This window comes from Colletotrichum gloeosporioides (assembly GCF_011800055.1).
Source record: "Colletotrichum gloeosporioides strain Lc1 chromosome Unknown consensus_53, whole genome shotgun sequence".
Lineage (NCBI taxonomy): Eukaryota > Fungi > Ascomycota > Sordariomycetes > Glomerellales > Glomerellaceae > Colletotrichum > Colletotrichum gloeosporioides.
Genome location: NW_025544698.1, coordinates 22,534 through 48,737, shown reverse-complemented (window position 1 = coordinate 48,737; position 26,204 = coordinate 22,534). Strand labels below are relative to the sequence as shown.

The following is a 26,204-nucleotide window of genomic DNA, read 5'->3' as shown; positions in this document are numbered from 1 at the left end:
TAACTGGGGTCCGACATCGTGAAGGATCGGCCTTAAAAGCAAAACCCCATGACGACATTCTCAGGCAGAATGCCGTTGCGCCAGAATAGGTCGAGGCCGTTCTCGATCATGTCCCAGTATAATAACTCATAGTAAGCAATGCGCCTATCGTATGTCAAGGGGTCAGAATTAATAGGACACGTTTTTTCGCCTACCCACCGCCGTTGGTATCTATCTCTTGAGAGGTTCTTTTGGAGGCCTGTGCTGGGCGAGTAGTACTTTCGTAGGATTGCCGCATCCTCCGGCCTTAGAGTTCGGCTGGCAGCCGTCATTGCATAAATCCTTGGTAATGCCGCGAAATCTATGTTTGCTTCACGATCATCACATTAGCTCGGATCCCGAAGCCACAAATAGTGGGTGGACAAGCCTGCATTAAACGCTAATCGGGTATTCAAAGATATCTTCAAGGGCGTACTGCCCATACTCTGCCATTGCGTTACAGTTGGACTTGCAGCCCTCGGAGCAGTCGTCGTCACCAAAGCGCATATATGAAAATGCCCACAGCATGCTACCCTGCACGAGTTGGAGTCGTCACAGAGAACACTCAGCTGAGCAGTAACGTGAAAGAAATGAAGGGCCCAATTGAGCCACGTAAGGAAGCCTTCATGATTGAGAGCGAAGGCAAAGACTGCCAGAGGTCAAAAAAGAGCTTATCAGCAAGACCGAGACGACCTTGATAACCAGAGAAGGCTTCGCATATACCAAAGGGTGAGACATGATCATTATCAAACTGGAATAGTCATTTCAGGTCTTCTGTTCTCAGGTGCAAGTATGCCCAGGGGTGTCATGGTGCTACGTGCCGGGTGAAGAAAGTCCTCCGTACAACTTGCATCAGCCGAGCAGCAGCTGGATTGGAAGACATTATACAACTCACATCTGCACTATTCACGATGGAACAATAGTCCGGTGGCCCATTCCACGTGATGGCTGTCAGTCTGCAGCTAAGAAGATCGCCTTACAAAGGGAATATTAAGCTATGCGGCGTAATTACACGAGTAGGTTGCAATGCCAGGGATCCTGCCCCGATACAGTGTCCAGGGTAAAGTACGGATAAAAGCAAGACTTCAAGTCGGACGGAACTTCCAACAAGGCCCCATGGTCGCTGGCAGGCATCACAGCACCAACACATGTAAGCCAAGAGAGTGAGCGCCAACACAAAGCTTAGCGCAGCGTCGCGCTTACCAAAGACCCTTTTACATGCGTCGCTGTGACTCATTCTTTTCTCTCTCGTCATTATCCCGTGCTTCCTTCCGCTAAAAGAGAAGCGATAAATCAGAGCTCGGCAAGTAGAACATCCAACTCAATATGAGCGGTGTCTTCTCGCCCCCATGGGGCATCTTCCCAGCCGAGCAGTATCTCATCGTAGGTCGACCGTTGCCGCCGAGTACGGCGCAGGCTGAAATTGTTGCAGCGCAACTGGAACCCTTCCTCGAACCTTTCACCAGATGACCAGACCCGCAAGCTTATCAGGTCCTTCATGTCGATGGACGAGATCCCAGCCGAGTGGCGAGCAGGCAAGAACGGCACCATCAGCCGCATCCCCACGACAGAAGAGGTGCGCGAGATTCTTCAACCTTGGCGGTCGGACAAGATCCGGAAGATTGCGGACCAGCTTCTCCACGAAACCTGCGACAACTTGGTCGTCCTCCGGACGTGCTACGACAGCGAAGGCGGCGACGAGAAAATGCAGCAGCTAATCACGCAGGAGGAAGATGCCGACGGCATGGGTTTTCTTCACGAAGAGCTTTACGAAGAGCTTTGGTGGCGCTATCTCGACGACCGAGAGCTTTACGACTTTGGCGATGATTGGAACAGGGTCTTTGATCTGCTCCCCGAGCTCGTCGGCCACTCTGGACGACGGAGAAGCATTGACCCCGCCAAGCTGGCCGAGGCCCGCGCATCAGAGAGCCCCGAAGGTGATATACAGTACTTGGCATTGTCTGATCGCCCGCTTCTAATAGCCTCTAGAGACGTCCTCGAGTGGGAGGACGAGGCAGAGTACGAGGTGGTGTTCCTCGACAAATATGGAAACCCGGTCCGATACTCCAGTGTTGGACCGGATGATATGATGTACCTGCGTATGGCTCTGCAACGCGGAATGCAGCTGTCTCAATGGTGGGCAGATGTCGAAGTTGCTGAGCCATACGAGGCCGACGGCGCGATGGGTCGGGTCCTCTATCGAGCTGCCAAGAGTTAGTGAACCTTTTTTGGCCGGACGGAATCACCGTAGGTAGCTTCTTACGGAAATTTGATCAGCATATACGTCTGTAACATGCACTTGCCATGCTATACCGGTCTGCTGCCTGCCTTGGCGTTGCTGCTGCTGCAAGACTGTAAGTGTAAGAATCTCGTGGTTCATTTCAAACTTGTCTGATAGGGAAAGCCTGGCACGGGTTAGTTGGATTCACGTTGGTCCAATCCTCATGTGTGTCCCCTCCAGATGCACCTAGCAGGTTTGTGAGCAATATTAACAAAAACTTTTAAACATTTACCCATAAAACCTCGCAGACTTCCAACCAACAATCCCCTGTAGCATCCATGCAACTTCGAATTGGAATTTCAGTGCTCTAACCCTAGCCGCCGGCATAACGGCGGGAATCAGCCGCCCGCTGTACCACATATACCCACACGCCGAGCTACAGATTGTGGCAGTCTAATCCCACGTCAGAGTTCCACTTTTAGAAGTTCTCCAGGCTGATACCATATTCACTGGCAACATCGGCGCAGAACTGGCCGCTGGCAACCTTGTGGAACTTGCTGCATCCGCGGGTGAGATTTGGCTGATGGGGGGTTGGAGTGACGACGGGGTCCGGCGCTGGCTGGAGGGTGTACTGACTCCTGTCCGGTGTGCAGACCGCGGGCGCGCGGGCGCCGGGTGGGGAAGGGTAGGAGACGGCATGCCCTCGCTATAGTAACAGTATGTGTTCATCAAGTTCAGATACGCTGCCGGGAAGGCGTCCGCGTCTTAGCCTTGGGCCCAGTCCTCGTCAGTGATCCAGCAGTACTTTGTGTATTCGCCTAATGATTGACTCTTTGGCCGAGTCTAAAGCTGTATGAAAACTCTGCAGGGGGTGTATATGATGGATTGAAAAGAGTTGCTGTGCCTAAGGACCCCCCTTCATACGTTGTCTCAACGGAGGCTGTCTTGAATGATGTGAAAAGGGGCGAAGAACTGCGATATCATCAGCGAAGAAGTTGTCACAACAGTTGACTTCCGAGTCCTCGTACAGGGTCCATGAACGTCTTGTCGTCGATTCTGCGGTCGTGGGGAATTCGAACGGACCCGGCGCTCTTCAAACCCAATTGTGCAAGCTTCCACATATACTTGCGAGGCAGATGGTTCTTCCAGCAAGCCCATCAGGATTAGAAGTCATATTGCTGTCGCACTTCGTCTTCAAGGTCTTGGGTTGGGGAATCACACAAAGTTAGTCCTCGTCATATGACGTTGGGGTTGATCCACGGGTTCTAAGAGGTGAGCTGCACTATAGTGAAGCCTTTGCTACTGGTTCTATCCTCGTAAGTCTGCCCTTGTTGGATCTGTGCGATGGTGCAAGTGTCCTGGATGCACAGCTTCATGCCGACCACCAACTCTCGACAGGAGTAATCCATGTATTTGTCGGCAATGTTTCGGTCTGTAGCTACGCTGTTTGCTCGAGATATTGGCTCGCAAGTGTCACCCTCCTGAACTGTGATCGTTGTCCCACGGCAAGTTGGAGTCAGGGACGGCGGCGGTTGTGTGTAGCTTGAGGTGTAGCTATTGGCTGGGGCCGGGTATGACGATAGCAACTCTTGGAAGCTTTCTTCGTCTACATGTCCCCGGCCATAGTCGGTGCTGACAATAGTGGCGGCAAATGTGAGATCACGATCAGAACATAGCTCCTTTTCGCCATCGTAGAACTCTGGAAGACAGACGCCTGACCTATCATGGCTGTAAGGGTCCAGCAGACTTCGCATTCGGTCACGATTTCGACTTACTCGTCTTGAATGCAGAGGAAACGATTCGCCCAGAGTAGCCCCTCTGCTATGGCCTGTCCGGAAGCTGTCATGGTGATATTTTCCCACAGCTTGTATCGCGTATGCCCTCATTCAGATGTCACGCTGCTCTTGAACGAGCGCAGCGATTCTCAGCAGGCGGAGCTGCAAAAGACATCAGTCGCTTCGCCGACGACGACCTCTCCGTTCGCAGGGCTATCAGCCGTGATTAAAAAGTCGCAGGTAGTGTTGTTGCTGAGCGCTGCATGACATCTAGCTGGTACGTCAGTCGGGACTTGGCCGGGCGTCTTCCAAAGTTGAATTCTGGAGACGGAGGCAGCGGCAAAGAGCCCCGTTGACAGTGCTTTGAGTCCAAACATGATTGGTCGTTTCTTGTTCTGTTGCCTGCAAAGGACATGAAAACGAACTTCGGATGGAGACCTCGTAGTCAGAGTTAACGAGAAGCACGGATGATGGTTTGACTAGAAGTATTCGCGCCAGCTGTACAAGACTTTGCTGGACAAGTTCCAACTAGTGACACGCATCGGCAGAAATAACCGGATCCGGTTCGATTCCCTCTCCAGATGGCGTTTCGTGTGTGCACGACCCGCAGCACCATCAGCATCTTCAGTATGTTGGCCGGGCCGTTACATGGTATGCTAGTGTCTTAGTAATCTAATCTTCTGTTTCTGCGAGGCACAGCCACCAACCATTGACATGCGGGCAGGATTTTGGTTTCTTGGGTTTAAAGTAATATGTAGCCTCACTCGAAACAGAAACATTCGTCCGATGCGCCGAGGAGGCAACGAAGTACTCCGCCGTCTTAGCCGCTGCATGAACGGATAATTACGGCGGAGATAAATACAACAGTCAAAGAGTGACTTCAACCCGCAGTCAGCCACATGCTTAGGCCAGCCAAGCTCCCCTGCCACTGAACATAGATTGTTCCTGATGGTCTTCCTTAGCCTCCTTGCACTCTGTACCTACATACAAGATATACACTACTGCAAAAGGGAGGCAGATAGATCAGCAGAAAACCAACATCATGAGTTCGATATTGTGGAAGCAGCATGCAGTTGGTATGACTGTTAGCTTAGCTCAACCCTCTAACTTCCTCTAGGCACGAAGAGGCGTTAATGAGAAAAACGTATTCTTTGCTGCAGGCAACAGCGTTGCATTGGGCAAGTCCCAATCTCCTATTCCTTCCGGGCAACTCTCGTGGCAAAACAATAATAATAGAAGTTGACTCGACGCCCAAAGACAGGGCGAACCTGCCGTGCATCTTACGCCAGATCAAAACCCACCAACTCACTTAAGTCGGTTCGTCGAGGGCGAGACATGCGACTCCATATCGTCGGACTGGGGCATACCCATGTCTCAATTCCTCACACTGAACCCTTCTGTTGGACCTTACTGCAAGAACGGACTCACTCTTGGTGAAGAATACAGTGTTGAGGGAGAGTTTGAACCTGGAATAATATCTACTGTGGCATCTGCAACTGCTACGTCCACCGAAGCGTCTTCGACGACTTGACGCCCCTCTGCCCCTTCACTAACTCAGCTGGTACTGATGCGACATATGAGCTGTTTCTAGTTTTGGTCTGAAGAAGATTCCATGAAAGATTGCAGGTACCTCATTTTATCAGGTCGTCTCTGGTGATAACTGTGAAGTTATCTCCAGCAAGCATCCAGCGCCTTCAGCGTTGCGGGATTGTGAGTGGTCCCAGATCCATTTGTCAATCCAAGATGAGCCAAGAGCAGCCAACCTAACACGTTTCACAGCTATGCTTGGAACCCAGTGGTTGGGAACACTTGCACCGGTCTCTGGCTTGGATACTTCGTTTGTGTCGGAATCCCCAGCACCCCAACAGCTGCCACAGGAGCGAGACCTTCCGCCACAGGCGGACCAAGTCCCCCGTCACTAATATAGCTAGGTCTTATCTCATTTAGTAGGATTTCGTATAATAATAAATACTACTAAGCTAATATACTATAGGTTAAGAGTTCTACTTAGTAAAGTCTAAAAACACTTTTAATATAATTAAGACTTAGTATAATATTAACTTATTAGATTTATAAGCTATATTATTTAATATATAAGATAATTAATCTAGATAGTAGCTATAAATAGAATCCTATAGTAAGTTCTACCTACTTAGGACTTTAACTTAGTTACTATATTATACCTAGTACTTTAAAGCCTCTATTTATAACTCTAATAGTAACTAATAGACCTAATCCTTTATTACCTACTTAGCTTAGTCTTATTAAGTATTATAGGTTTCTATTTCTAATTAGGTAATATATAAAACTATTTACTTTATCTCTAAGTAGTAAATTCCACTTAGTTAACTTATTTAATATATATAAAATTATTATAAATTAATATAGAATTAACCTAATAAACTTATAAGTATATAATAATATAGCCCTATATAATAGCTATATAGTATATATAGACCTTTAAAATAACACTAATACTATTATAGATACTAATAGAACCTTACTATTAGCCCTAACTATACTAGACTTTAGATTAGAAAATATATCTATATAGGTATACTAAGTAGGTCGCCCTAACTAAAACTAACTAGTAGTATATAGGTATTATTAATAGGACTAACGCCTATATATACTAAAATCTTAACGAACTATAATTAATAGTATTAAATCCCTAGCACCCTAATAGCTACTATAGGAGTGAGACCTTCTACTATAAGTAGACTAAGTCCCCTATTACTAATATAACTAAGTCTTATCTTATTTAGTAAGATTTTATATAATAATAAATACTACTAAGCTAATATACTATAGGCTAAAAGTTCTACTTAGTAAAGTTTAAAAACACTTTTAATATAATTAAGACTTAGTATAGTATTAACCTATTAGATTTATAAGCTATATTATTTAATATATAAGATAATTAATCTAAATAGTAGTTATAAATAGAATCCTATAGTAGGTTCTATCTACTTAGGACTTTAATTTAACTATTATACTATACTTAGTACTTTAAAGCCTCTATCTATAACTTTAATAGTAATTAGTAGACTTAATCCTCTATTACTTATTTAGCTTAGCTTTATTAAATATTATAGGTTTCTATTTCTAATTAGATAATATATAAAACTATCTACCTTATCTCTAAGTAGTAAATTCTACTTAGTTAACTTATTTAATATATATAAAATTATTATAAACTAGTATAGAATTAACTTAGTAAACTTATAGGTATATAATAATATAGCCCTATATAATAGCTATATAGTATATATAGACCTTTAAAATAATATTAATATTATTATAGTTACTAATAGAACCCTACTATTAGCTTTAACTACACTAAACTTTAGATTAGAAAATATATCTATATAGGTATACTAAGTAGGTCGCCCTAACTAAAACTAACTAGTAGTATATAGGTACTATTAATAGGACTAACGCCTATATATATATTATAGTTAGCTATCTAACAGTAAGGTTTACTAATAGAAGCTAGGGATTAATATATTATAATAGTACACTAAGGTTATAGTCTAAGTTATAAGTTATAAGCTATAATAGATTAGGTCTTTTAGAGACTAAGGTAATTAGTCTTAAGCTTAATAAGTGATTTATAGTAAAAATAAGCTAAGAGTATTTATAAGGATAAATACTAAGTTAATTACTAAAAAACTATAGAAGTTTAACCTTAAGTAAAGCTTAAGTTATACTATATATAAGTCCTAAACAGTATCCTTTATCTACTTTTAGGTAATCACCTAGGTATATAAATAATTATAATTAGTTAGTAATACTAACTAATTACTAAGTATTTCTTCTTATACTCTACTAATTATTCTCTTTATCTTATTATTATATAACTTATACTATAGTTCTTCTATTCTAAGTAAGTTCTTATTATTCCTATTAGTTCTATAATATAAATATCTTATCCTAGTTACTTAGCACCTAAATAGGTTAGTTAACTATTATTTATATATAATAAGTTATAATATTAGGTCCCCTCTCTAAAAGTCTTATCCTTAAGACCTAATATAAGTAGGTTATTAGTCTTAAGTTAAGGATCTATTAATTATACTTCCTATTTTTACTTATAATACTAATACTATATTAAGTTATATTTAGAAATTAAAATTAAATATTACCTCTACTCTTTATTATTATAACTATACTTTATATATTACTAAGTTTAGTCTAATTATTAATATACCTTATTCTTATTATTATTCTTTAGAGAAGTGTTATAAGCTTCTCCCTAGTAGAGAAGTTTATAGTAAGTATACTTATTTAGAGTAATTCTATAATATAGTAGTAGATACTATTTATACTTATAAGTTTCTTATTTTTACTATATTTCCTATTTAGTACTAACTTATCTTAGTTAATTACTTACTAAATAAAGTTACTTATTTAGAGGATACTAAAGTAGCTAAAGAGGAGGTTTTAAGAAGGAAAGTAGTTACTTTATATATTATATAAGTTAAGTTAGATAAATCTATAATATAATTAAATTATTTATATAAGTAGAAAAAGATAGTATTTTAAAAAGGTTAAGAGGTTATAAAAGAGGAGCTAGTAATATCTCCTATATTAGAAGTTTAATTTATAAGTAGTTTTAATATTCTAAACTTAGATTTAATTCTTAACTAAAATCCTAATACTCTAAGTTTCTTATTAGGGGAGTCTTAGTTATATTCTAATATTCCTAGTTAAATAGATATATTTCCCTATTATATTAGTCTAAAGTATTCTCTTAGTTATACTTATATTAATAAGAGTTATATCCTTTATTTCTTAGCTTCTCTTTATTTCTATTATAACTCTTCTTATATTTATCTTTCTCTTTTATTAATATATTTTATATATTCCTTAAATTCTTTTAAAGTTATAAGTAGATTTAGTCTATCCTTAAGATTAATATAATTAAGTATTCTAATATACTTATTAATCTTATCTTAATAGTTAAGTAGGTTATTATTAAGTTCCTATATATTATCTTTATATCTATAGTTTTTCTATTTAATAAAGTATTCCTATTTATTATCTCTATACTAATAGTCTAATAGCTTCTCTACTTTATACTCTAGTTTATTATTTTCTATAATAATAAAGTTATTTATTTATAATCCTTATAATACTAACTTAAGAAGTGAAATATAAAATACTAAGTAATATTTTATAGTTTTTAAAAGTTTAAGTTTATAGTTAACTAATAAAATAACTTATAAAATTTTAAAAGGTTTAAGTTTTTTATAGTTAAGTTTATTACTTAGTTATTTTATTTTAATATTTTACTATATAAAGTAGGTATTATCTCCCTCTTTTAAGGTTAATCCCTTAATCCTTTATTTATTACTAAATCTTAATATTTATTATTAAATAAATTTAAGTTCTTTATAAGTATTACTTTAGATATCTTTAATTTATTATACTAAGGTAGTAGCTTTAACTATAGCTAAGCCTACTTAGGGTTCTCTATAAGTAGTTAGTTTAAAGCTATAATTAAAATAGAAGGAGGATTCCTTAATACTTTCTCTAATTATATTATTATAGGTAAACTAAGTAATTAGTAGTAATATAACCTAATTATCTTAGTTATAATTAATATAAGTATAGAGGTATATTTTAAGGATTTAGTTAATATATTCTATTTATTTATTAGTCTATAAATAAAATATAGTAGATATTAATTATTTAATACTAAGTTATAATATAATTAACTTCTAAAACTTAGAAGTAAAGATTTTATTTTAGTCTAATATAATTTCCTTAGGTATTTTATAGTTAGTAATAATATATTTAAAGAAGGTATATATATATTTTTTAGTATTACTTATTTCTTTATATAGGATAAAGTAAATATACTTTATAAGTTAGTCTACTATAATAAGAATATTATTAAAATATACTCCTATAAGGGGTTCTTATAACTTTAATAGTTTAATAATAAAGTTAAGTGATATAGATTACTAAGTAGTTTATAGTATAAGTAAAGGTTATAATATACTATAAAGTTAATATTAAGTAGGTTTACTTTTTAAGTATACCTTATAATCCTTAATTGCTTTTACTATATATTCTCTTATAACCTTTTTTCTATATTATTATTATAGTTATTTCTAAGTCTTTATAATTCCTTAATAACTATATATAGAGTGTATATAAAATTCTATAATTACTTTATTATTTAGTTTATTAATTAGGCTAATACTAAATCGTCTAGCTATTATTAAGAGTTTAGCTACTAGTACTAAGTCTCTATTATCTTATTATTTAAGAATTATTTAAGTTCCCTTAAGTATTAAGATATTATAATCTAATTATTAACTAAGAGTATTAGCTCTACTATTTTCTAATCTTTTTTAATAAATAATTTAGAAGTTAAATTTAAATAAGAATTCTAACTATCTAATCTATTATTTATTTAACACTTTTAAGGTTATAAAGTATAATAAATTCTTATAATTTAAGTATATAAATACTTTATAGATAGTTCCTAAAAGCTTAGGTCTCTACTCTTTAAAAACTTTAATAATTACTATAAGTTCTTTATTATAGATCTAATAATTAAGTTCTAGTCTATAAAGCTTATAAGAGAAGAAAGTATAGGGGTATAGGTATCTTTCTAAATCTTATTATAATAGTTATGCTCTAATTATATAGTTAGATATATTAAGTTCTACTTTAAATTATTTTATTAGGTCTAGGATAATTAAAATAGGTTTACTAGTAATAAAGTCCTTAATCTTCTAGAATACTATCTATTATAATTCTTCCTATATAAAGGGTATATCTTTATAGTTAAGACTAGTAAGAGCTATATTAATTTTACTATAGTTTTTAATAAATTTATAATAGAAGTTAATAAACCCTAAGAATCTTTAGACTTCTTTAAGGTTATTAAGTACTAGCTATTCCTTAATAGCTTTANTTAAGTATTAGCTATTCCTTAATAGCTTTAACTTTATTTCTTAATATATAAACCTTTTTAGGGGTAATAGTAAATCTAAAGTATTCTACTTTTTATATATAAAATTTACTTTTTTTAGGTTTAATTAAGAGTTTAGCTTCTTAGAAAGCTTATAAAATATAATAAATATCTTCTTTATACTTCTTAAGTATAAGTAAGAAGATAAAGATATTATCTAAGTAGATAACTATATAGATATTAATATATTTATATAATATTATATTAATTATATTCTAAAATATTATAGGTATATTAATAAAGCTAAAGGGTATAATAAAGTACTTAAAATATCCTTTTTATATCTAGAAAGTAGTCTTCTATTCTTTACTTTATTTTATTTAAATTAAGTTATAAGCCTTTTTAAGATTAAAAGCTATAAACTAGTTAGCTCTATATAAAAGTTATTTTATTTTATCTATAAGGGGTAGTAAGTAGTAATTTTTAATTATTATTTCGTTAAGTATATAATAGTTAATATATAGCTATAGTTTTCTATTCTTCTTAAGTATAAATAGGATAAAGCTTCCTATTAGTAATATTAAAGGTTTAATATAACCTTTCTTAAGGTTTTCTTTAAGATACTTATCTAAAGCTTCTATCTCTATTAGGTTAAGTCTATAGATCTTATTAAATTATAGTTCCTTCCCTTCTTTAAGGGGGATTTTATAATTAAAACTAGTATATTTAAGTAGTTTAGTTTCTAATTTAATTATAAAGAGTTTCTTATAAACTTTATACTCTTCTAAAATAAATAGAAGTAAATTATTCTTCTATTTAAGATCTATTATTATTAATAGTAGTAATATAACTTACTTTACCTTAAGGTAGTAGATATATTATCTTATAATTTCTTACTATATTAGCTTATTTAAAGCTTATTTTTAATAGAGCTACTTAGGAACTAAATTATTATAATCCTAATAGAGTTAGCCTTTACTCTAATCTATCTATAGGTTACTTATTTATAACTAAAGTAGTCTTAATACTATATTATATATTCTTAAGTTAGTAATATTAAATTAGATTCTTTCTTTTTAATTTAAGTAGTTTATCTTAAAAAGTATAGTTTTATTATAAATAGTACCTCTTTTATACTTAAATTCTTCTCCTTCTACTATATATAATTAATATAGTTATTTTTTTCCTCTTTATAGTACTTTTAGCTTATTAATAGCTTAGAGGGTAATAAAGTTTACTTTAGCTCTATTATTAATTAGTATAAGTATTATCTATTAGTTAATAGTAACTTTAAGTTTTATATTATCTTAATATCTTTATAATATTTAGTAGATAAACCTTTTCCTTATTACTTATTATAGTTTTATATTAGTAAGTAAGTCTAATTTTTTAATTACTCTAAATATCCTAAGTAAGTAATTTGCTTTCCTTCCTATTATACCTTTATAAAGCTATTTTTATAATATCTAACTTAAAGAGGTTAAGGTTTATTCTTTATAATTCTCTAGGTATATACTTTTTCCTTATAGTAGATTTAGTATTTATTATATTAATATTTATTTTATTTTACTTATTTATTATAGAGGTATTTTATAAGAAATTATTAGCTAGAGGTGAATATAGTAATATTACTATTAAACTTTCTAAGTTTCTATCTAATAAGGATATATATAGTATAAACGTTTTATAAGAGACTATTATTATATTACCTAGGTTAGAAATAGTATTTATATTTATCTCCTATATAGATTTCATAATAATTAAAGAAATATTATACCTAAAAGAGGTATTAATAGTTAAGGTTAGTAATTCTAAGATATAAGTAATCTTTAATTCTAAGTTATAAGGTATAATATATTCTTAGCCTTATATTAAGTATATTATAAAGTTTAATAAACTATTTATTATTATATAGGTTAATTTATTTATATATAATTTGCTTAGGTATATTATCCTTCTTAGATTCCTCTTTAGAGCTAATATTATCTATACTAAGGGTAAGCTTATAGGCAATCTCTACCTAAGTATATTAGTATATAATATTATAAAGTTTATTTAAGTTATAAAGAGAACCTTCTCCTTCTCTAAAAGTCTAGTTATTTATAAAATTAAATAGTTACTATTTTTCTAAGGGGTTATACTAATAATCTAACTTATTATTAGATTCTTCCTTTATTTATTCTTTTAGTATTATATAAGTAGTTTAGTTTAGAAGTTTATAGTTAGTCTAACCTTAGTTATTAGTTATTTTTAAAGTAGAATTAGGAATTAGTTTAAGTTACTATACTTATAATATCTTATTAAGTTATTCTTAGGTTTTTCTATAGATTTTATTATTACTAGTATATATTATTATTAAGGTTCTTAGATATATATCTAAGGTAGTTATATTATATCTAGACTACTTAAAGTTACTATCCTTTAGGTAGTATCCTAATATTTCCTTATCTTTAAGGTAGATTTAATAGTTATTATTATAATATTTAGTCTAAGACTAAAATATATATAGGACTTTAGTAATAGTATTAACTTATTAGGGCTATTTAGTTACTAATTTCTAAGGAAGCTTTTTAAGCTACTTATAGTCTCTAGTAATATACCTTTATTTATTATAGTTATAATACTTAGGGTTCTATAGTTTCTTATTATTAAGTTTAGTTATTATATTAAGATCTATAGGTCTACTATATTATCTATAGGTAATATTTTAGTAAGTGTTATTCTAGTTATTTTAAGGTTTATTATTATTCTACTAAGGGTTAAACTTCTATTAAGGCTACTATTAGTATTTATATTTAGAGTTTAGTTCTTATTATTTTTCGCCCTTTTCCTTATAGTATTTAAAAAGTTAATTATTAATCTTAATAGTAAAGTTAGTATACTAAAGAAAGTCTTTAAGATAGTTAATCTTAATAATCTTATTCTTAACTTTATCCTTAAGTCCTTAATAGAATATAAAGATCTTAATTTCTTTAGTAAAGTTAAGTTAGATACTAAGTTATCTAAATATAGTAGTATATTCTTTAGTTAACTTTATCTATTATAGCTATATAAAGTCTCTCTTAGCTTATTATTTCTTATTAAAGTTTTAGAAGAGAGAATAGAAAGTATTTTTAAATCCCTTAAAGTTACTATAGATATTATAGGTCTTAGTAGAGTATTTATTTAAGGTTTTATACTTAAAGAACTTTTCTTAGATAGGTTTAAACTATTTAAAAGCTTATTTTTATAAATAAGTAGTAGTATAAATAACTTTCTTAGTCTAGTTAGTAAAATCTTTATAGTAGAAGTTCTAATAGTTCTTAACTTAGATTAGGAATAACTTAAGTTATCTAGGAGTACTATTATAAGTAATTAGAGTATTAAGTTTAAGTTTTTATTATCCTTTAGTAGAGGTTATAATAATATTAGTAGCTATATATAAAGTATAGATTTCTTCTTAGAGTTCTTTAATATTAGTACTACTATTTTATCCTCTAAGTTAAATAATTTTATTTTCTAGGTCTATAATATACTAGAGGCTATTTCTTAGTTATTATATTATTTTTTTAAGGTTTTAAAGTTCTATAGTAATATTATTATATATAGTTTAGATTTTAATAATATTATTATCTCCTTTCTTAATTCTAGCTTAAAAGTATTTATAGGTATCTTTCTTTAGGGTTACCTTATTATTAGAGTTTACTACTATAGAAGTTCCTTTAAGTTCTTTAGCTAGGTTCTAAACTAGCTACTATAAAGAAGAGGAGGTTCTTAAAATAAGTAACTTAATAGAGGTATGTGAAGATATATTTATTATTTTTACTATTAGTAAGTATTAATAATTAACTTACTAAATAGAAGTAATTAAAATATTATAGTTAGTTATCTAATAATAAGGTTTACTAATAGAAACTAAAGATTAATATATTATAATAGTATACTAAGGTTATAATCTAAGTTATAAGTTATAAGTTATAGTAGATTAGGTTTTTTAGAGACTAAGGTAATTAGTCTTAAACTTAATNTTATAAGCTATAGTAGATTAGGTCTTTTAGAGACTAAAGTAATTAGTCTTAAACTTAATAAATAATTTATAATAAAAGTAAGCTAAGAGTATCTATAAGGATAAATACTAAGTTAATTACTAAAGAGCTATAGAAGTCTAACCTTAAATAAAGCTTAAGTTATATTATATATAAATCCTAAATAGTATCCTTTATTTACTTTTAGGTAATTACTTAGGTATATAGGTAATTATAATTAGTTAGTAATATTAACTAATTACTAAATATTTCTTCCTATACTCTACTAATCGTTCTCCTTATCTTATTATTATATAACTTATACTATAGTTCTTCTATTCTAAGTAAGTCCCTATTATTCCTATTAGCTCTATAGTATAAATATCCTATCCTAGCTACCCAGCGCCTAAGTAGGTTAGTTAACTGTTATCTATATATAACAGGTTGTAACAATATACTGAAATCTTAACGAACTGTAACTAATAGTATTAAGCCGTCTCAAAAGACTTTTGTCAGAAGATTATTAACACTCACAACAGCGCTTTCACTCTAAGTCACTTATAAGTTCTCATTTCATCTCCCCCAGCCTATCAACCAAACTCCTTAGATAAATTAAGAACTATTACTAACCCTTCTAAATAAAGTTACTCCTAGAACCCAGCTGTTAGTACTAACTGCAGTAGCCTTTAGCTTAGGTATTACTACTGCGTTAGCATTACGTCTCAGAAGCAAAACTTATAAATTATTTCCTTAATAGCCTGCAACTCTTCTTTAGAGGGGTTTATAGGGGAGCGTATATAATATTATGTGAGAGCTAGTTAGAGATGTAGGATTGGCTCTTGTGAGACGGCTGGGCCTATACTTCTGCGCATAGATATTAGTGCCTCGCGGCGCGCTCAATCAGGCGGATGAATGATTGGCATCCCGGTTGCAACGCGATGCTGGCGGTGATGGCAACAAGACTTTCTACGATGTGGTCAACAAACCGAGTTATCATTACTATCCTCTATGACTTAATTTTCAGAAGCACTCAGTGCCCGCCTTTGCAAAATCTAAAACACGAGGTCCATGTAATACGTGCCAGCATAATCGAGAGAAAACCGCGTTATATCTGCCGCAGGAAGTACCAAGATCAGTGACGTGGCTAAGAACTGTTACGCCGATTCGCCAATTCGCTAATCACATGATGTAGATCACTTGGTCTGCAGCAACCATGCATGCAGGAAGGGCATTTCCGCCAACGGCCTTGATTGGAATGAGCCTGTCTGATCACTATCAGTACCCCGCTTCTCAGGTGAAGTGCCAACAAAGCGATGAATAAACATCTACATGAAAACGAACCGTACACGCGACGGCGTTGATATCTCCATATCGTCCGCTGACACTTCTTTTCCGCCGCCCTACGAGCGAAGAGGTCCCATCTAAAAGTCCGGCTCCACAAAAGAACGAGGCCATGCCGGTCTTTAATCAATACTACTACGAACCTCTGGAAACGATAGATGCACTGCGACTTGTTGCTCTAGATCCGGCGACGGATGAAAGAGATCCCTTGAGCTGCAGGATTGTGCAATGCCGGCGTTCCGCACAGAGACAAGAATACTCTGCTGTTTCATATACATGGGGCGAGCAACCCCCCTCACAGACTTTGGAAATCTGGTGCGATGATGACATCTCGTACGTGAGGATTACCGCTAACGTCGACGCACTCTTGCGACATTTTCGCGGGCGGGAGAAGCCTTATTATTTGTGGATTGACGCTATATGTCTCGACCAGACAAACGGAAAGGAGAAGTCCCAGCAAATCCCTTTAATGGGACGAATATATAGAGAGGCAAAAGACGTGCGCATTTGGCTGGGTTCAAATGATCGCATAACTGCGAAGGTCTTCACACTTTTGCGCTTACTCAGTCAGCTCCCTAAAATTCAACCGCAGTGGCATATGGCTGGACGCGTTGTCTTTCACTTGAACGAAGTCTTCTGTCGTGAAGACGGAGTGGTCGGGTTAAAGTCTTTACACGACTTTTTTTCGCGGCCTTGGTTCTCCCGTCGATGGGTGGTTCAGGAGGCAATGCTCGCCCCCGAGGCAATTGTTCACTGCGGACGGTATTCCCTTGCTTTGCTATCCATCTCTTTGGCCGCCACGCGTTTCCTCAGTCTCGACGTGGCTTGTTACCCAGTCAATATGGCGGCAAACCTATGCGAGCCTACCACCAAGCGCGGCATACTAGAGCTACTGTGGCACTTCCATGAAGCCGAGTGTCGTGACCCTAAAGATCGTATTGCCGCCCTTCTTGGCCTCGTACCGAACGAAAAGAGATTTCCCCTCGACTACACTGCCCACTGGACGGAGTTGTACAGGCAGGTTGCCTTAATGGCCTTTGGTCTTAACGACAGGTCCATCAACTTCCAATTACTAATTCATTTATTTGAGTTCGGCCCCGTGTGCTATCCAGGAGATGCCTTTTATCCGTCGTGGGTCCCTGACTGGTCAAAGTCTCGGAAGCGGACCCTACCTTTCTTTTCTGACATACGAAACCCGGACACCCACGAGCGGTATCCTACCTCACCCAAATGGCGGGAATATTCGACTTTCACGGTTGACAGCGGCGTCCCACGGGTCCATTGGCATCCCTCGATCGGCGGGGAGCGGGGTTACCGGGTTACCTACGTTAAGAAATATCATTCGTTTCTACTCGATGACAATTGCAGAGCTGGGCGTGTAATGGAAGTATTGGACGAGCTTTTCCCCGCCACTCTCGACTTTACACGGCATATTCTCGCCCTTTCTTCTTTGCTAGCAAAGGCGAAAGAGTTCCGCCACTCCGGTCGGGACCGAGAAATCAATGATGCATCTTTCAATAATTACATAACCAAGATCAACCTTAGATTCCCAGAATCGACAGGCGCAGGTTTAATTCACTCCTTTCAGTACTTGGATACTCTTTTGCAGGAATTCTGCCTGTTCCAGCTGGAGCCACCTGAGCCACGCGCGAAAGACGATTCATGTCGTTTGTATGGCATTGGCCCCAAGACTACGGAGATTGGCGACGTTATGATACCACTGTGGGAGCCAGAATGGAAACGTGGTGCGCAAAGGACTTGTTCGAGGGGGAAGGAATGGGACTTCCGCTTTACCACGATGCTCGCCGTGAAGTATGTTGGAGAACCACTCCTCCAGCATGAGAGCAATGTGCCGGACGAAAAGATGCCGGTCCATAAGGGCAAAGTGATTGGTCCAGCAATTTGTGTCATCTCAGAAGGCGAGCGGAACTGCATACATGATAAGAGAAAGGAGTTTCCTTCGGGGATGGATCAGTGGCATTCAATGCGCTTAATATAGATCCTGTGGCAGGTGGTATAGCTTCTCAGAACTCTCACGTCCCAAATCTCAACGTTAAGTTCAAAACTCAGATGGATCTCCGACGGGACAGTTGTGGACAACGTCACGACGTGCTTGGCGCCTGTGGCAGACTTAGTGCTGTCGTCTTGGACAAGAGGGTCCTGTCCTCCACTCGAGAGCGCTCGGCCCCACTGGCTTAATTGGCATCGGCAGCTTCTACAACGGATGCTTCTTTGTCCCTGTCGCTAATAACCTTGGGGAAGTCGCAATCACAATCGGCGTTAAAGCCGTCGAAGTCGTCATCAGTCGCAGCAGAATCGTGGTCTTCGAAAGAGACCGCACTTTCTGGGTTGCTGCAGCCGCCGGCGGGCAGGCGTCACGTATCGAGCTCCTGGCGCTCGAGGTGTGCCGAAATCCCGGCAAAAATTGAAGAAAGAAGATGGACCCACAGGTCCGCTACTCCGTCAAGTCCGTGCCGAAAGCTCCGTGCGCCACCGGCCACTCGGTGAAAGCGGGACGGGCAGTTGCCCCCGCTCCGGGTGGAGACCCTAGACCGCTCTGCAGCCAAAGTTTGCCGAGCTGCAGACAGCTCCTTTGAGGCAGATAACAGGCTTTACTGCTTTGCGACAGTTACAAAAGGGCCCATGGATCTTTTCGCAGTGTGGGCTGCGACAAGGATGGGCAAAACACGGCATCTGTGAAGGTGGTTGTAGGCACGAGCCTAAATCCCCTGATAAGGGCGAGCCAGCGAGGAGATCAAAATCCATGACCTGGCTCTCTACTGCCGGCAGCCTGCTCCTCAAATCTGGGCTCAATAGCAATACCCTTTTTGTTAAGCATCACCTTTCCTGTCATGTGCGGCGCGATGGGAAGCCTCGGTTGAGAGGTCGATCGGAAATACCCAACCCACTGCCACTTGCAGTGGCATCGGCAGTGCAGCACACGAGTTGGAGGTTGACCGCCGAAGGTGCAGTTGTCATTTCGGCTGAAATGCGGCGGTGGTGAGTTCTCATTCTCTTCAGGCTACCAGTCAGTTTGGAACTCTTCCTGTGGACCCATTGGGTGCTGGATAAGGTACCGTGGCGGGGAGCCAGGAAAAAGACCATTGCGGAGACAGCAAGTTGAAGTTACCTTGCAGGTCGAAGCACGGAGAATTCTACGGTTCCATTCAGGTCAACGTCTTATTCCATGGCGCGCTAGAAAGCTTCCACTGACTTGACCGGGAAGCTCCTACATTCAGGACTTACTGCCAGTCTGAGATGCAAGCACCAACTGCCGAATTGAGCGCCAGAATCAGCAGTCAGTCACTGTAAAGGATGTAATTCGGCACCCTCCACCCCATCTCTTTGTCCTGAAAGCACCCGCGCCGATAGCTCACACGTCAAAAACAGGCTCAAGGTGTGTAGTTGAAGTTGGACTTCCCCACGAGACCTTTGGTGGGCAGAACGACGTCCTAATTCTCGCTCATGAGTGGTTGGGCAGGAACGACTTTGAGATGTAATGAGCAGGATACATACGCGAGAGCATCGGGGCCAGGAATCTGTATTTGCAACAGCTCCCTCCCTTCTCAACAGCTACCTCCCTCGGACGCAAAGGCAACATTCTGCAGCATATCAAGGGCTGGGCGCCGATTTCAGCGCTGGAGCTGGTGGCCGACGGGGAGCATACACACCTATCCACAGTGGTCGGCAGGGGAAGTGGCGACGGTTTTCTCACCATCTCCCGTGAAGCAGTGACACCAACCAAACTGGCCCAACTGCACAGACTACAGTAGTGGTTGCAGTCACTGTGGCCCGACCGTGCAACATTGAGCGACAGGAAAGTGGTGTTTGCCCTTTCGTCACTACTTCCCCTGAAGGGCAATGTGCACCCCGAGCCCAGCCAAGAGCAGTCACACCGTGCTTTTCCTGTTGGTCCCGCGGTGGACAGAGATTAGCCGTCAACCATAACTGTCGCTAATAGAGAGGTTTTCCCCATATGTGAATGGATGTTTTGCCTTCTTCAACACGGCTTCTGCTGCGTCGCATGCCGAGTAAAGCCTGAGATCATCGTCAAGACCATCACTTGGGGTTCAGAGATGCACGTCTCCAAAATCAGAGCGACGGTGTGCAAGATGTTCCGGATGCTCCGGAGTTAGGCTCGGAGAGAGTACCGTAGACAGAACGTGAACTGCCCTGAGCTCCACCCTGGACAAGAGCTCCAATAAGGGTTCCAACTCAAAAAGAGCTCCAACAAGAGCTCAGATATGCTCAGGTTAGGATTGCGAATCTCAGGATCCTGGAGTTTGCCCAGGATCATCAGAGGCGACACCTTCACCAAGACACCTGAGTAGGTAGAGATTGCGAGTGTTAATTTGCAGCGGTCAGGCACGTATGCATCTTTGATGCGACTCCTGTGGTACTAGATAATCTGAAATGAGCGTCAAATGCTAGTCGCGAAATTGATGAAGTGGGCGCAAGGTCTGGTTTTCCACGAGACAGCCTTTCGTGTTTCAATTCTGCAATATTTTGAGAAAGTGGAGCTTCTGGTAGACAACAGCACTTTGATTAGTCCATACGCAGTAATTCTTGTATCACCGCAGAACGGCCTGTAGTAGATATCTCTTAATCCATGTTGTTCCCCATACAGCGGAATTTATGTTGCTTTATTTCGAACACTTCTTGACTCATGTCGGCTGAAGAGCTTTCGAAATCCTCCTTTTGACTTCATTTACTTGAGCCTCAACAATCTCTTGTATTTGTTTCGCCATACCGTCTTCAACGGTTTTGCGGATTTCTTCTTGGGCCTTGCACACCATACCTTCCATCAAGTCCTGGAACTCGTCACTGACATCTAGCATCTGTTTCCCGAGCTCGTCATGTTTCGCGGCAAGCTCGTCCACATCGCCAGACAAACAGTCAACGGCATCGTCAAAGTCGTCTTGGCGCTCTGCCAATTGAGAACAGGTTCCTTCCAGATCACCAACTAGTTCCTCTTGTTTTTTCTTCCACGTCTGCATTATCTCAACTCTCTTCTGTAGTTCTCCGACGGTTGTCCGTAACTGGTCGACAGTCTTTTGTAGCTCTTCGTTCTGTTGGTCTCGCTGCCTAATTTGTTGTTGCAGGTCATGCAAAATTGCGACCTGGTTCTCGCCATCTAGATCGACGAACAGGGATCGCTGTAATTTCTCGGGTCGATGGGCGTGCGTTGCGGATGACGTTGTGGCACGTATGGACCATTTCCTTTTTGTTGTTGGACGGTTGTCTTCAGTTCCGCAAGGGGGAGCGGCCAGATGGGGATCCAGTGAATCATCCCGTCGTTTGGCATCGCCATACTCTGGCAGGTCGCAGTCGGCTGCGGGAGTTGTGGCGATGATGGATGCGGCGTCTGATCCGGCCCTCGGTGACTGTCCTTCGGTCACGCATTCGGCATACGGCGGCGGTGAGCCGCGGCGGCCTCGGCAAGGCGGCACCTCATCGAAGGGGAGCGTGCTACCGCTACCGCACGAGGCGGGCGTTCCAGGAGCAGGAGGACTGCAGCGATCTCGCGTGGGCGAAGGACCAAGATGGCCGTGAGGTACGTGCACTTTGTCGCCAGCGCCATGATACAGCCTGCGCGCATCCACCATGCACTTATACGGTTGCTTCTCGGGTTCCGTCAACAGTGAGAATTGTCCAACAGCCCACACGTATTTATTGAACGTCTTCCGACGCAAGATATCGTGTCGAAAATACAGGGAAAACAGCGAGGCCGCCGCGAGAGACCTGAGCGATGCGCATGTATCTAAGATCCGATCACCAGGTACGTTGTCGATATCTGAGTCCACTGGTTGGATCAGGTCGATTGTCCCGTGGCTGCGCAGCTTGAATCGGAGACAGGCTACCGAATGCATGCCACCCAGCAGTCCGCGGACAACTTCAACATGAGCCGGGCCTGGATTGGCGGCGTTGACCTTCCCATAAACTTCCTTCTCCAACGACTTGATGTCTCCGGCTTTTATTTGTACGCAGGCGGTGGTCGTAGTTGACGCGTTGTCAATGACTGGGAAGAGGCGAAAGAATACGGAGGCGTGCGGGGAATATCGGGCGCGCAACTGAAAATGTTGTTCAATCACCTCGGGCGATCGTCCCTTCTCTTCAAGCACCACAATAACATCGGAGGCATCGAATTGGAAGTCTTGCCCAGACGGCTTGTCATGACTGCCTTCGGTCGACATGCCAGACCTACGGAGTGACGTGGTCAATAGCGACAGGAGGGGGTTCAATACTCACCGTTGTGGTGTTGTCCGTTACTCCGTTCTGCAGCATGCCCCTTCGCGCGCTCCTACTCGACAAGACGCGTCCGGCGGGACTCCAACCCAGCTCAGAGTGCATGGGCAACTATTGTGCGAACAGTAGAATGGCCGGGCGACTAGTCACGACTCCAGGCGCGAAGCTGCGAAGACTACGGTCTGGAATGGTTCTAGCGGAAACCCAGCCCTACTCGCACAATGAGCCGCGCCAGCAGGTGAACGGTCGGAATCCTGAACGCAGAGGACTGTCCGATAGAAGCACGGGAGAAAAGCTGGTTGAGGGGAGCGGAGTCCACGACGTTGAAGAGGATGCCGATGATGATCGGTGAAAGGAGGCATTCGGAGCGGATTGAAAAAGGGAGAAAGCCGGAAGCACAGAGGTTGCCTGAGGAATGAGGAGTTTGGGGATGGACCCACTATGAACAAAATGGCTGATTGGCTGATTGATCCAGGTACAGTGGATCTGCTTCCCCGAAAGGGTGGGCCGTGCCCCGAGCACCGCAGCCGCGTGACATGTCCAGCCACCTCTCACCTTCCTGGCGTGGCTGGTGTGGTGCTTGCGGCGCCACGGTCCATGACATCTTACGTAAGGTCAGAGACCCAACACAAAGCCCTGTTTTGTCCGGAAAATCATCAGAAGACCAACCCTTCGCTGATTGAGGACGACCACGTCGAGAGCCATCTGACAAGATTGCCACCGACTGCAGCTAAGGACCGGAGCGTAACTTTCGTTATTTTTTCTCTCCTTCTTCTTTTTCGTCTTTTTGTCCAGTGAATTCTTGGACCAGTCATTGGAGATGACAGGTATCGGCCGTCTCCGTGCTGCTGAAGACGTATTAGAGACCCCACAGACGAATCCTACCTCTAATTAGCTCTCACGCAATCACTCCCCGCCAGCTGTCTGCCTACATAGTAACGTGTCCAATTAGTCAACACAACAAGGGTGGTGGTGCATGACATTGCACCCAGCACAACTGCGCAGTATTGCCGCACCAATAGGAGGTACTGTGGTACCACCAAACTTCAGGTTTTGAGGCACAGTCGGTTGGATGCCTTGTCCCGTTTATGACCTGGGTTCGCAAAGGCGCTGTCCCATAAAACTTCCCGAAGGTCATTGGAATCATTCCTTCTTCATGGGTATTTCTTGCATCTACATGGCCGAACTCGTCACTTAACTTGCCCCCACTCGAGTTCATGGATCTTCCAACCCCATTCGTACACAGGAGTTTGCGGCATGAAGCATCAATCCGGGTCCTAGTGCTTCGTCCGTCACCCCGCCGCAGTGCTCCCATACGCTGCGAACTTCAAGAAATCAGTCTAGAGGATGCGCCAAGCTATGAAGCCCTGTCCTATGTCTGGGGCTCGCCGACGGGGACGCATCCGATCTCGTGTGATGGATTCACCATGCTCGTAACCCCGAATTGCCGGGACGCCTTGATTCACCTCAGGCGAAGGGTAACCAGAAGGATACTGTGGGTTGATGCTATATGTATCGACCAAGGGGAGTCAGACCGCAGCAAGAAAGAGCGCAATACTCAAGTCGTGCAGATGGGAAAGGTATACCAAACCGCGCGGCGCGTTGTCATCTGGCTCGGAACTGCAGACCAGGGGACGCGCGGCTTGTTTTCCCGACTAAAATTAGTTACGCCGTATGATTTGGCCTTCGTATTGATGGATGAGGTTGCAAAGCTCTCCGAAATTACAGAAAAACTACCAAAAAGGATCTCGAAGGCGGCGAGAGGTAGGACAAGTCGACCGAGACATTAAATCATGATCTAGATCTAACTGATCATTTACAGAGAAGGTTGACAAAATATGTTCCAGTGATGACTTTCGTCGGCTAGTGGACAATGAGTGGTTCAAACGCGTTTGGACTATCCAGGAAGCGGCATTTGCTCAAAAGATAATCCTATACTCTGGGCAGTCATCGCTGTCTTGGGGCTCGTTCATGATGGCACTCCACGCAAGTCCTCATACTGCTAATATTTCTACTATCCTCCATCGAGGCCGTACAGAATACAACAGGTCGATACCTGTTCTGGACGAAGTATGTCACAATTCTAATTTACGTTTCTGTTATCCCTCGGACTAGATGTCACCCACGACATAACAACAAAACAGTACTAGAAAACCCACTAGAGTTTCCTAATGTTACTATCTCCCGTCTTCTTGACGTTGTCGCATCTGCTGACTTATATTAATTTGAATTAGATGGGACGTTTCACGTATCGGGCAGAATTCTTTTCCTCTGGTGAAGGGGCGTTCAAATTCTTCTCAACTCTCCTCGTCCACCGCTGTTCCAGACCCCACGACAAGGTGTACGGAGTTTTCGCAATGCTGCAGGCAGCTGGTTGGGAAATGCTTCTGGAACCCGATTATGATAAGCCTGTGTTCGAGGTTTACGAAGAGTTCATGAGAGTTCTGATTAAGAGTAGCACTGGCTGGAACCAACTCTGGGCTCTCATGTTGGCAGTACGGCCTTTTGGACCATCCGACGACTTCCCGAGCTGGATTCCCGACTTTAACGACAGCCAGCTGTATAACGAAGAAACAGGTGTTACTTTCGGAACAGACTTCGTCTTCAAGAAACGGTTATCTTTCCCAGATTGGGCAGAACACGTGCCTATACCTTCCAGCCCTGGGACATTGAAGGTGCACGGCTTCCCCCTTGGAGTGGTGATCTGGCGAAAGGCCTTGATCCTGACGGAGTCCCAAGGCCAAAGTCCTTTTTGTCTTGATCGGAAGAACATTTTGACCTTTCAATCATGGTGTCGCCGTGTAGCGTCGCTAGGGGCATACCTGGACGGGACTCAGCAAGCTGCTGAGGTCTTTATGGAGGCTTTGGACTTCCGCGAGGACCTCGGAGATGACATCTTTCGGACCCTGCGTCATATGTGGTTCGACTTGATGCTCTATCCAGAATGCGAAAGGTCGGACGTGAGGGGGCTCTTGCATCACGTGGACACAGATGGGGATCGTTTGGCGGCAGAGGTTGTCATTGATTGTCTCCTCTACTGCTTCACGACACACTCTGACTCCTGGAATCTGTTGGCCAGCTTCCACCAGAGGCTCTGGTCAGCCCTCTCGCTTTACCAGTTGCTCATGCTTGACTCAGGGCACTTGGCGTTTGCGTGGCATACCTGTGTAAATGGCGATCTCGTTTTCCTGATCAAAGGGTGTCCATCCCCATTGGTGCTAGGCTGCCCAGACAGACTGGAAAAGGATAGGATGCGCAACAGACTGGAAAGGGACAGGATGCGCAAAACTCAACGCAGGTTCAGCTACAGAACACCCATTCAGGTTTCCAGTGTTGTTTCTCACGAAAATCCCTTACTAGCCCCTCAGGATCAGAAGACCTTAACTAAAGATTGGTCGCTATCCCCTGAGTCGTCGGCAAATATAAGTGGCCTCACACCAAATGATTCACAGTATAAGCTTATTGCGCCAGCATATGTTATAGGAGTTGCAAGTCACTTATTACAGGATATTAAGATATTAGGCGAAGAAATCACTATAATTTAGTAGTATTATAATATTAGTATATATTTACTAGGTAGGCACTCTAATATATATATATATATATATATATATATATATACTAAGGGATAGGGCGGGGGGGGAGTATCTATATTACTAAGTCTATTTAAT

At 40.1% G+C, this 26,204-nt stretch overlaps 4 protein-coding genes across 4 annotated transcripts; 1 reads left to right on the top strand and 3 right to left on the bottom strand.

The window, feature by feature from the left end:
* Positions 1-2,717: 2,717 nt before the first annotated feature.
* GCG54_00011642 (uncharacterized protein) lies at positions 2,718-2,968 on the bottom strand (the record flags this gene model as incomplete). Its single annotated transcript, XM_045411543.1, is given in 2 exon segments — positions 2,718-2,858; positions 2,876-2,968. 2 exon segments carry the CDS (start codon positions 2,966-2,968, stop codon positions 2,718-2,720), a joined length of 234 nt encoding a protein of 77 aa, XP_045262964.1.
* Positions 2,969-3,504: 536 nt separating this feature from the next.
* GCG54_00011641 (uncharacterized protein) lies at positions 3,505-4,085 on the bottom strand (the record flags this gene model as incomplete). The annotated part of the gene is made up of 2 exons (XM_045411542.1): positions 3,505-3,958; positions 4,015-4,085. The coding sequence occupies 2 exons, from the start codon at positions 4,083-4,085 to the stop codon at positions 3,505-3,507; spliced, it is 525 nt and encodes a 174-aa protein (XP_045262963.1).
* An 8,096-nt stretch (positions 4,086-12,181) lies between these two features.
* GCG54_00011640 (uncharacterized protein) lies at positions 12,182-22,481 on the bottom strand (the record flags this gene model as incomplete). Its single annotated transcript, XM_045411541.1, has 2 exons — positions 12,182-12,187; positions 21,000-22,481. 2 exons carry the CDS (start codon positions 22,479-22,481, stop codon positions 12,182-12,184), a joined length of 1,488 nt encoding a protein of 495 aa, XP_045262962.1.
* Positions 22,482-23,750: 1,269 nt separating this feature from the next.
* Positions 23,751-24,400, top strand: GCG54_00011639 (uncharacterized protein; the record flags this gene model as incomplete). The annotated part of the gene is made up of 2 exons (XM_045411540.1): positions 23,751-24,297; positions 24,381-24,400. 2 exons carry the CDS (start codon positions 23,751-23,753, stop codon positions 24,398-24,400), a joined length of 567 nt encoding a protein of 188 aa, XP_045262961.1.
* Between the last annotated feature and the right edge of the window lie 1,804 nt (positions 24,401-26,204).